At 36.4% G+C, this 11,844-nt stretch overlaps 1 protein-coding gene across 9 annotated transcripts in view; it reads left to right on the top strand.

The window, feature by feature from the left end:
• Window positions 1-11,844, top strand: part of NEO1 (neogenin 1) — a 199,056-nt gene that overhangs the window by 51,837 nt on the left and 135,375 nt on the right. For all 9 annotated transcript variants that reach the window (XM_014530454.1, XM_014530453.1, XM_014530445.1 and 6 more), the window contains exons 6-7: window positions 9,213-9,367; window positions 10,772-10,892. In XM_014530454.1, the coding sequence (XP_014385940.1) occupies window positions 9,213-9,367; window positions 10,772-10,892 (276 nt within the window). The remainder of the gene's footprint in view (window positions 1-9,212; window positions 9,368-10,771; window positions 10,893-11,844) is intronic.

Genomic DNA, 11,844 nt, shown 5'->3' with positions numbered 1-11,844 from the left:
CCAGTGGAGGCTGGCTGGAAGCAGGTATCTGGGATTTGTTTATCTTCTATAATTGAAACTTTGTTGCCATGAGCGGAGGCCTCAGCCGGCTCAGGGCTGGCGGGAAGCTTGGCTTCCTCTATCGCCCAGGCAACCAAGTCTCCTGCTTGCTCCAGCTTTGTGGCTGTCGGCTGCCATCTTGGTTGGGTTAATTTGCATATAGTCGCTCTGATTGGCTGGTGGGCGTGGCTTAGGGCGTAGCGAAGGTATGGTCAATTAGCATCTTTGTCTTTTATTAGCGTAGATAGTATTCCATAGCATAAATGTACCACAGCTTTTTTATCTACTCATCTACTGTGATGAGCACTTTTGGGCTGTTTCCAGATCTTAGCTATTGTGCTGCTATGAACATAGGGATGCATATATACTTTCTGATTGGTGTTTCAGGTTTCTTAGGATATATTCCTAGAAGTGGGATCACTGGGTCAAATGGAAGTTCCATTTTTAATTGTTTGAAGAAACTCCATACTGTTTCCCATAGTGGCTGCATCAGTCTGCATTGCCACCAGCAGTGTCCTAGGGTTTTTTCTCACATCCCGGCCAGCACTTGTCATTTGTTGATGATAGCCATTCTGACAGGTATAAGATGATAACTCATCGTCATTTTAATCTGTATCTCTCAGATGATTAGTGACTTTGAGCATTTTTTATGTCTCTTGGCCTTCCGTATGTCCACTTTGGAGAAGTGCCTATTTAGGTCTGTTGCCCATTTTTTTAATTGGATTGTTTGTCTTCCTTAAGTTGTATGAGTTCCCTATGTATATTGGAAATTAACCCTTTATCAAATGTATCATTGACAAATATGTTCTCCCATGCAGTGGGCTACCTTTTAATTTGGTTAATGGTTTCTTTTGCTGTTCAGAAGCTTTTTATTTTGAGGTAGTCCCATTTGTTTATTTTCTCCTTAGTTTTCCCTGCCCTAGGAGATGTATCAGCAAATATATTGCTATGAGAGATGTCTGAGATTTTGCTGCCTATTGTTTTTTCTAGGATTTTTATGGTTTCATGATTTTCATTTAAATCTTTTATCCATTTTGAGTTTATTCTTGTGTATGATGTAAGTTGGTGGTCTAGTTTCATTTTTTTTTGTTTTTGTTTACATGTACCTGTCCAATTTTCTCTTTTGAAGAAACTCTCTTGATTCCATTGTATGCTTTTGCCTCCTTTGTCAAATATTAATTAAGTGATGGCTTGGGTCAATTTCTGGGTTTTCTATTCTGCTCCATTGATCTATATGCCTGTTATCATGCCAGTACCAGGCTGTTTTGAGTACAGTGGCTTTGTATGTAACTTGATATCTGGTATTGTGATCCCTCTAACTTTGTTCTTCTTTCTCAAGATTGCTGCAGCTCTTTGCGGTCTTTTTTGATTCCTTATAAATTTTTTGAGTGCTTCTAGGTCTTTGAAATATGCCGTTGGTATTATAATAGGGATTGCATTGAATCTATAAATTTCTTTGGGTAGTGTGGACATTTTAATGATGTTGATTCTACCAATCCATAAACACAGTATATTCTTTCACTTGTTTATATCTTCCTCTATCTCTTTTTTCAACATCCTATAGGTTTCTCAGTACAGGTATTTTACCTATGGTTAAGTTTATTTCTAAGTATCTTAATTTTTTTGTTACAGTGGTAAAAGGGATTGTTTTTTTGTTTTTTTTTAGTTTCTCTTTCTGAGAGCTCATTATGGTGTATAGAAAAGCCATTCATTTCTGGGTGTTAATTTTGTATCCTGTTACATTACTGAATTCATTTATTAAATCTAGTAAATTTTTTTGGTGGAGTCTTTAGGTTTTCTGTGTACAATATCATGTCATCTGCAAATAATGACAGTTTTACTTCCTCCTTCCCAATTTGGATGCCTTTTATTTTTCTTCTTTTGTGATCTCTGTGGCAGGGACTTCCAGTATTGTGTTGAGTAACAGTGGTGAAAGTGGACATTCCTATCTTGTTCCTGTTCTTAGGGGAAATGGTTTTAGTTTTTGCTCATTGAGTATGATGTTGGCTGTAGGTTTGTCATATATGGCCTTTATTATGTTGAGATCTGATCCCTCTATTGCCACTTTGCTGAGAGTTTTTATCAAAAAAGTGTGTTGGATTTTGTCAAATGCTTTTTCTGCATCAGTGGATATGATCATGTGATTTTTGTCTTCCAATTTGTTTATGTGATGTATCACGTTTATTGATTTGCGAATATTGTACCAGCTTTGTATCCCCGGAATAAATCCCACTTGGCCATGGTATATGAACTTTTTATTGTATTGCTGAATCCAAATTGCTAATATTTTGTTGAGGATTTTAGCATTTGTGTTCATCAGGGATATTGGCCTATAATTCTCTTTCTTTGTAGTGTTTTTATCTGATTTTGCAATAGGATAATGCTGGCTTCATAAAAAGAGCTTGGAAGTGTCCCTTCCTCTTGGATTTTTTTTGGAATAGTGTGAGGATAGTTATTAGTCCTTCTTTGAATATTTGTTAAAACTACTCTGTGAAGCCGTAGGAACGCCTCCCCTGGGCTTTTGTTTGCTGGGAGTTTTTTATTATTATTACTACTTCTATTTCATCAGTAGTTATCAGCCTATTCAGGTTTTGTGATTGAGTTTTGAAAGATTGTATTTTTCTAGGAATATGTCCATTTTTTCCCAGTTGTCCAGCTTGTTGAAATATACTTGTTCATAGTATTTTTCTACGATCTTTTGTATTTCTGTGGTATCAGTTATTATTTCACCTGTTTTATTTCTGATTGTATTTATTTGGGTCCTCTTTTTTTCTTGATGAGTTTGGCTAAAGGTTCATCAATCTTGTTTATCTTTTCAAAGAACCTGCTCTTGGTTTTAATGATCTTTTGTATTTCTTTTTAGTCTCTATGTCATTGATTTCTGCTCTCATCTTTATTATTTCCTTCTTTCTTATTATTCCAGGCTTTTCTTTTTGTTCTCTTTCTAGTTCTTTAAGTTGTAGGGTTAAATAGTTTATTATTAATTTTTCTTGGTTGTTTTTTTTTTAGATAGACCTATAATGCTATGAATTTCCCTCTCAGGACTGAGTTCACTGTGTCCCATAGATTTTGGTTAGTTGTATGTTCATTTTCATTTGTTTCCGGAAGGTTTTTTATTTCATCTTTGATCTCTTCGATAACCTATTCCTTGTTTATTGTGCTATTTAGCCTCCATGTGTTTGAATGTTTTTGAGTGTTTTTATTGTAGTTGATTTTTAATTTCATTGTGATCCAAAAAGATGGTTAATATGTTTTCAATCTTCTTGAACTTATAGAGACTTAGTTTGTGTCCTAACATGTGGTCATTCTTTGAGAATGACCTGTGTGCACTTGAGAAGAATGTATATTCTATGGCTTCGGGTGAAATCTTCTAAAAATGTCAATTCCATCTGGTCTAGTGTGTTGTTTAGGATCACTATTTCCTTATTGATTTTGTGTCTAGAAGATCTGTCCAATGATGTCAGTGGGGTGTTAAAGTTCCCTACTATGATTTTATTGTTCTCAATCTCCCTTAAAATCCTCAAGGAGTTTTTTCATATATTTGGGTGCTCCTCTATTGGGTGCACATATGTTTACCAGAGTTATATCCTCTTGTTGTATTGATCCCTTTTGTATCATGGAGTGGCCTTCATTATCTCTTGTTATGACCTTCACTTTGAAGTCTGTTTTGTCAGATATGCGTATTGCTACCCCAGCTTTTTAAAATTTCCATTTGCTTGAGAAATTTTTTTCCATCCCTTCACTTTCATTCTGTGTGTTTTGTTTTGAGGTGAGTCTCTTGGAGACAGCATATATATGAGTCATGTTTTCTTATCTATTCAACTACCCTATATGCCTTTGATTGGAGCATTTAAGCCATTTACATTTAAGGGTACTATTGATAGGTAATTATTTGTTGCCATTCTTTTTCTTTATGCCTGTGTTCTTTTTCTCTCTATTCTTACATCGGTCCCTTTTGCATTTCATGTAGTGCTAGTTTGTTGGTAAAAAAATCTTTTAGCCTGTTTTGTCTATAAAGCTCTTCATTTCACCTTCAATTTTGAATTATAGCCTTGCTGGATAGAGTAGTCTTGAGTTCAATCCCCTTTCATTACTTTGTATTTTTAATGCCTTTCCCTTCTGGCCTGAAGTGTTTGTATTGAGAAATCAGCTGACAGCTAAATGGGAGCTCGCTTGTAGGTAACTTTCTGTCTCTCTCTTGCAGCCTTTAAGATTCTTATTTTGTCTTTAATGTTTGCCATTTTAATTATGATGTGTCCAGGTTTGGATCTTTTGGGGGTCATCTTGATTGGGTCTCTCTTTGTTTCCTGAACTTGAATGACTTTTTTCTTCACCAGGTTAGGGAAATTTTCTGCCATTATTTCTTCATCAGGTTTTCTATTCCTTTCTAGAATCTACTACTTCTGGTATCCCTATGATGCAAATGTTGTTATGTTTCAGTTGTCCCAAAGCTCCCTTATACTCTTGCTTTTTATTTTTATTTTTCATTTGCTTTTCTGAATGGGTGATTTTTCCTACCTTGTTTTCTAATTCCTTGATTCAGTCCTCAGCTTCTTCTAGTCTACTATTGAATCCTTCTAGGGCAGTGATGGCGAACCTATGACACGCGTGTCAGAGGTGACACGTGAACTCATTTTTTTGGTTGATTTTTCTTTGTTAAATGGCATTTAAGTATATAAAATAAATATCAAAAATATAAATCTTTGTTTTACTATGGTTGCATATATCAAAAAATTTCTATATGTGACACGGCACCAGAGTTAAGTTAGGGTTTTTCAAAATGCTGACACGCCGAGCTCAAAAGGTTCTCCATCACTGTTCTAGGGTGTTCTTTATTTCAGCAATGTCATTCCTCATTTCCAATTTATTCTTATTTATTATTCCAACCTGTCTTTTCATGTTGGTGTAGCTCTCATTAAGTCCCTTATAATTCTCATTTAATTGCTTGTAGTTCTCACTGAATTGCTTGAGAACACCTATTATCATTACTTTGAATTCTTTATCTGACAAATTGCTTGCCTCCATTTCATTCAGTTCCTTTTCTGGTGATTCCTCCTTTTCTTTCATTTAGGGGTTGTTTCTTCATCTCCACATTTTTTATGTTCCTTTGTTTTTGTTTCTATGTATTAGATCAAACTACTTTGCCTCCCAGACTTTGTGGGTTGGTCTTGGGACCCAGTGGTACAGTCTCTTAGATTACCCGAGCTGGGGGCTCTAGATGACCCTTGTTTGAGTTATTTGGGTTCTTAGGTTGTAATTGGGTCATGAATATTACCCCGTTTTTTAAGATGGAATCTTCTCTGAGCCTTGCTGACTGTGAGGCTCACCCCTTACCACACTCTTCGAGCTCTTGTGGAGGTACTGACCAAACAAACCAAAATAAGAAACAAAACAAAAACATACACAAGACCCCTGCCACACCAACAAAAGCAACCACCAGGGAAGAGAGAATTAGGAAAGAGAAGACAGAACAAGAAAGATAGAAAAAAAGAAAAAAATATGAGCTGAAAACAAACACACACAAAAAAGCACAAACCAAAACAACAAGTAAAAGGGCGGAAGGAATATGTAGATGCTAAGCTGAAATAAAGAAAATAAGAATAAAGAATTAGAGGAATAGGGGGAAGAAAAACGGTTTAAAATAATGGAGGAAGAGCCCTAGTTGGTTTGGCTCACTGGATAGAGCGTCGGACTGCGGACTGAAGGGTCCCAGGTTTGATTCCAGTCAAGGGCATGTACGTTGGTTGCGGGCACATCCCCAGTAGGGGATGTGCAGGAGGCAGCCGATCCATGCTTCTCTCTCATCGATGTTTCTAACTCTCTATCCCTCTCCCTTCCTCTCTGTAAAAAATCAATAAAATATATTTAAAAAATAAATAAATAAAATAAAATAATGGAGGAAGAAAAATGAAAAAAAATTTTGAAATGGAAAATAAAGGAGAAGGCAGATAGACCTATAATAAGAAAAGAAAAATAAAGATGAAAAAGCATGAGAAAAAGCAGAGAGAGGAAGAAAGGGAAAAAAAATTGAGTAGTGAAAAAAAGAAAAAAGAATAACAAATGGAATAGGATAAGGGAATAGGAAAATTAGATATATGATTGAAATAATAGAGACTAGAATAATAAAAAATCAGTTAAGCAGATAGATGAAGGTAAATTAAGAAAGGAAATAAAAGGAAGGAACGATAAAAATAAAAAAATAAAAGAAAAAGATGATCAAAGAGAAGAAAAAAGAAAAAAAAAGTGAAACGGCACTCATTTCGGTAGTTTAGTTCCCCGTGGGGACCCCTTTGAATCCTAGTCTTATGACTGTGGCTAACTTGTCTGTCTACCAATTCTGGGCTTCCTGTGAGGTACTTAAGTGCTAACCACTGTCAGAAATTGCCCTCCTTTGGCTTTCAGCAATCTGCTTGAAGTTCCAAGTGATCCACCATTTGTGTATGTCTCCACTGGACTTGGCTGCAAGCAGGAGGGCCCTCTAAAATAGGTGTGTTAGCAGCATGGGCCCAGGGTTGGGTCAGCAAACTTCCCGTTTCCCTGTGCCCCGCCTATTTGCCTGCTAGCCACTTCTGCCTGCTAGTCAGCTGTCAATCTTAATCACTCAAAAGTCAGTTTCTGAAAGTGCTTTAGGCAGGGGAGGTGCTATTTAGCTTTCAGGGAATGTGGTGGGTGTGTTTCCCTGTCCCAGAGCTACTCCTCTGGGAGTGACCCAAAATATTTCCCTGTCCTAGGCTGGGCAGAGATCCTTGTATGGAGTCCAGTGGGATCGGCTAGAAACCTAGAGTTTCTGTCAGCTCTCCTGTGTGGAGAAATTACCAGTCAAGTTCCCAGGATGGTGGGGTGGATGGCCCCTCCCCCAATCCAGTCACTGCTGCTTCCTGAGACTGTTCAAACTCATGGACTTAACCTCTGCAAAGGTCAAAATGCAGGGTGTGGCTAGCAGGGCTCCAGAGGGTGGGGTGGGCTGTATCACCTCAGGCGGGGTTTCTCTTTTGTTTCTCTCCTGCTGCTATTCAGGAAAAATGGGCATTTCAGTTCGGGGGCATATGACCAAATGCCAGGACTCCTGGCTGCTGCTTTTCCACATCTTCCCCTAATGCTTCCCACTCAGGCCTCTCCTTAGGCACCTTAAGTCCATTCCTCCATCCCTGCATCGAAGCCTTCAATAGCTACAAATGAAGGCTCTTGTGCTCTGCATTTAAAAAAACACGCAAAAAAACAAAAAAAAGAAACTGCAGCCTTCTCTCTGACTGGCTGTGGTCTACTTCTACCGGCTCCAGACTCTGCCATGACCAGCAGCCCTGCCACCTTTCACAGTTGGTTGTTACGTAGGCCATTGGTCTCGGCTCTGGTGCTCGGGGCTGTGGAGCCCAGCCTGGGTTCGGGCCTCAGACCTTCCTGTAGTCGGGAGCTCCCTCCTCACACTAGGCCAGCCACCCCTGGGAGCTGGGTCAGCTCCTCTTGCGACCTTGCCCTTCCAACTGGTCTCCAGGTGTTTTCTGTCCTTCCTTCATATAAGTTTCCTTCGCAGTTGGTAATTCCAGGTGTATGTTTCCCACTTTAGTTTTATTTCCAGTCTGGCCCTGGGAGGAGATGTAATAAGAAAGGTCTGCCTATTCAGCTTCCATTTTTTCTTTCTCTTCTCTATTGCTTCTTAAGATCAAATGTTCTTTCCCTTCTTGGCTTGAACTGCTTACCTGGGCTTCTACCTGCTCTCTAGACTCTTACTCTTCATTGACACAAATTAGAAAGCCAATCTGGACTTTTTCTGAGGATCTGCCCCACTCTAGCTAGTATAATGAAAAAGGAGGAAAGCAGATTGAAAATTAGGAAATAGAACTGCCTCTTTTTACAGACAACATATAGTTATCTGTAAATACATTTTGTATGTATGTAGATAATCCTAAAATTGTCTATAGAAAGTTACTAGAACTAATGAGTGAGTTTAGTATGACCATAGGATGAAAGGTTGGTATACATAAATCACTTTCACCTCTACATACTAGCAGTGATCAATTGGGAACTAAAAAAATTTTAAAGTCCCATTTACAGTAGCACCAAAAATTTAAAATATTTAGGCATATACCTAAAAAAGTATGAACAAGATTTATATATTGAAATCTATAAAACATTGATGAGAGAAAAGAATCCAAAGATCTAAATAAATGGAGAGTTAAACAATACTCATGGAAAAAGACTCCATAATTTTACAGTGTCAAGTTGCCACAAATTCAACACAATCCCAATCAAAATTCCAGCAGACTGAGTACATTTTATCTCAAATGTTAAAAAAAAACACAACTGCTTTTTTTTTTTTTTTTTTTAAATAGAAACTGCCTACAGTGGAGCTTGCTGCTTTGTGATATGGGGAGTTCCTTATCATTTGAAAATTTCAGAGATTAGTAAAATACCTCTTCTCAAAGATGTTGTGTGGGAAATTACAGCATTAGATGAGAAATTGAATTAGATGATCTACTTTATCCTTCTGGTTCACAATCTTAATGAATGTTATTCATAAGTGTGTGATTACAACTTTGGGGCAAGGTGAAATGGAGTTATGGAGTTACTACAATATTCAGGCTTTTTCTAATACACTTAACTTTCCCCAAAGATCCTATCACTTTTCCTCCCATTCTTAAGAACCATTTCTTGTAATGAGGGATGTTACTAATTGGGAGTATGTTGTGTAAATGAACTGTTTTAAGGTCTCTGACTATCACATTTATATTACTTTGGGGGGGGGGTATACATTAAGTTGACTGAAAAGAAAGATAATGTCAGTTTTCTCAACTCTTTTTTGAATTTTAATTATGGTCCTTCCAAAATGGTATAAATCATAGGGAAATAGCCTTTAATATTCATTTTAGCTTAGAACATTCATATTATCAATTTCTTCAATATAATCAATTTACTATATTTCTCAACAAGAAAATTCAGAAATTATCTTAAAAATTAAAGTTATTCTTCTAATTACACCAGAATGTCAATTTTTAAAGAAATTATGTTCCTGACATACATTTTAAATATATATTTAGGTGTTTATAAAAATATGTGAAAACCTCAAATAAGTAAAACACCTATGAATTCTGTGATTTAAAAAAAAATTGCTTGAAATATGAATAACTACCTATTTTTATTTTCATTAATATCTTCATTTCCTTTCTCTTTTAAAGCCCAACCTGAATTCCTGAAGCAGCCTACTAATATATATGCTCATGAATCTATGGATATTGTATTTGAATGTGAAGTGACTGGGAAACCAACTCCAACTGTGAAGTGGGTCAAGAATGGGGATATGGTTATCCCAAGTGATTACTTTAAGATTGTAGTAAGTACTTTTTAAAAGAAGGACACTTATCTCTGAAACCTTTAAATGTCTTTGAATGTAATTATCAAGAGACTTGGTATCTTATATATATACCAGTTTATATACTGCCGACAAAGATAGAAAAATTAACACAGAATATAATCTCTTCATTGGATGATGGGAAAGCCTGAGCCCAGAAATATTTTGGTAGCTTATATAAGATCACATAGCAAATAGTACTAGGTCTAGTATTCCTGCTAAACATTCTAGCACTGTTAAACACAGCTGCCACCATTTTCTGGGTAATGATGATTATGTGTGTGCATGCGCGTGTGTGCATGCACATGCATCAATTGTCTTTATGTCTCTCAAGGAGCAGAAATCTGTCCTTCATATACTGATGTTCAGGCCCTTCAAAATAAGTATTACCCAGTGTTGGACAGTTATTGTGACAACATATGTGAAGATTTTTTTAGAAAATAAATGCAAAAATCAAATAATGAGTGTTAAATATATTTAAGAATATTCAGCCATTACTACTTTTTACTTTATATTAAGTACATTTTTAATAAAGATTGTCTAACATCTTAGTAATCAGATTATCTAGGTTTTAGTAACAAGGATTAATGATGTATCTTTAGATACATGACATTCATAGAAATAATCAGAAATAATTATGGTTGTTAAAGACTTACTGTCATAAATTTCTCATATATGTAGGGGTATATTTTCTGTTTTCAAAATGTATACTCATAAGTTACAAAAAGTAATTCATAATATTTAAATATAACTAAAAAGCAATGTTTATGGTTAAAGTAGCATTTTTTACTCTTAGTATTTTTAAAAAGCTTAAAACCATATTATACTATATCAATAACAGTAACAATAGTTGACATCCATATAAGTGTGGATAGTTTTCTTTATAGTTTAAGGAAAGCTTCGTGTATATGCAACCTGATTTAACTTAGTATAGTCTAATCTATCAGAGATATTGATATTAAAAATATTTAAAAAATGCCTTGAATTCACAAATTTAGACTTTCACTACAGTCACATGATATTGCATGCCAGATATTTTTCCAAGCAAAGGTGTAAGTTTGCAAACATTGTGGGTACGACTTTTCCATGAATATTAAATTCTTAATTGTTAATGATGGTGTTTCCTGTTTTAACACATTAAGTGCCCAGTCAGTCACCGGTGACTGACACTATACATTCTGTCCGGAAGACAAAACAGGCTGGGCACTTAATGTGAGTCAATACCTTGTCAATAAAATTGAGTTAACATGTGCATAGGTGGATATTATTCAGTACCTGAATCAGACAATTTTATTTGTTTTTTCTTCCCAGAAAAGGCATATACTTGGGATTTTGGACTGTTTATCAATTGAATCATAAAATTGTACATATGTTTTTCTTCTTCAGAAGGAACATAATCTTCAAGTTTTGGGTCTGGTGAAGTCAGACGAAGGGTTCTATCAATGCATTGCTGAGAATGATGTTGGAAATGCACAAGCTGGAGCCCAACTGATAATCCTTGAACATGGTAAGAGGGACTGAAATAATAAGAGGGAAGAGGAAGACTATATATTTGAGAACTAGTACCTATCACTTCAGGATATCTAATAATTAATGACCTAGTTGTAAGGGGCAACATATGGCATAACCAAGAGAAAAAATAGCTGTCTAAATAATTTCTGTTGTTTAAGATGACACAAAAAAACAATTTTAGCTAATAATGAGAAAAAATTGGTGTTAAAAAAGGAAAACTGAACAATTACGGTCTTACAAAAATGAATGTTCTTCAAAATTCAATCATCTTAATCTCACAAATATATTCCTACTCTATTAAAGTAGAATACTAAAAGCAATATTAATTTTGCATTGAATTTTTCCAAAATAAAATTTGCCTTTTATGATTATCGCAAAAAATACTTTTTATAAATTCAGACAACATCCTATATAATAAAAGGGTAATATGCAAATTCACCCTAATGGCAGAATGACCAGAACAACCGCTGGACCAGTCACTATGAGGCACACTGACCACCTCTTGGTCCCTTTCCCGGGCCAGCAGTCTCCAATCGCCTGATGGCCACCCACTGTGGGGGCGGGGCTGACGAGCGGGCAGGAACAGCCAACCTCTCAGTCCCTTCCCCGGGCAGTCAGGCACCGATCACCCGATGGTGAACAGGGAACCAGGGGTGGGTGGTGGTGGGGGGGGGGGCCAGCTGTGGGCAGCTGGGGAAGATGGCCCTGATCGTAGGCCAGGCCTAGGGACCGTACCCACGCACAAATTTCGTGCGCCAAGCCTCTAGTTGAAAAATAAAAAGAGGTGGAGGACCTCACCCTATTTCAGTCAGGGTCAATTCTGAGGAAACAACACAGTAATTTCAAAACCTAAAAAGTATTAAATATTCTTTAATATAAAAACATTATTAACTCTAGCAGGAAATTGGAGTAACAAGGGGTTAGCTAGAAAGAAGTGAAGAGAACTT

This window comes from Myotis brandtii, unplaced genomic scaffold (assembly GCF_000412655.1).
Source record: "Myotis brandtii unplaced genomic scaffold, ASM41265v1 scaffold74, whole genome shotgun sequence".
NCBI classification, from domain to species: Eukaryota; Metazoa; Chordata; class Mammalia; order Chiroptera; family Vespertilionidae; genus Myotis; species Myotis brandtii.
The sequence above is the reverse complement of the archived record's forward strand: the minus strand, read 5'-3'. Positions and strand labels throughout refer to the sequence as shown.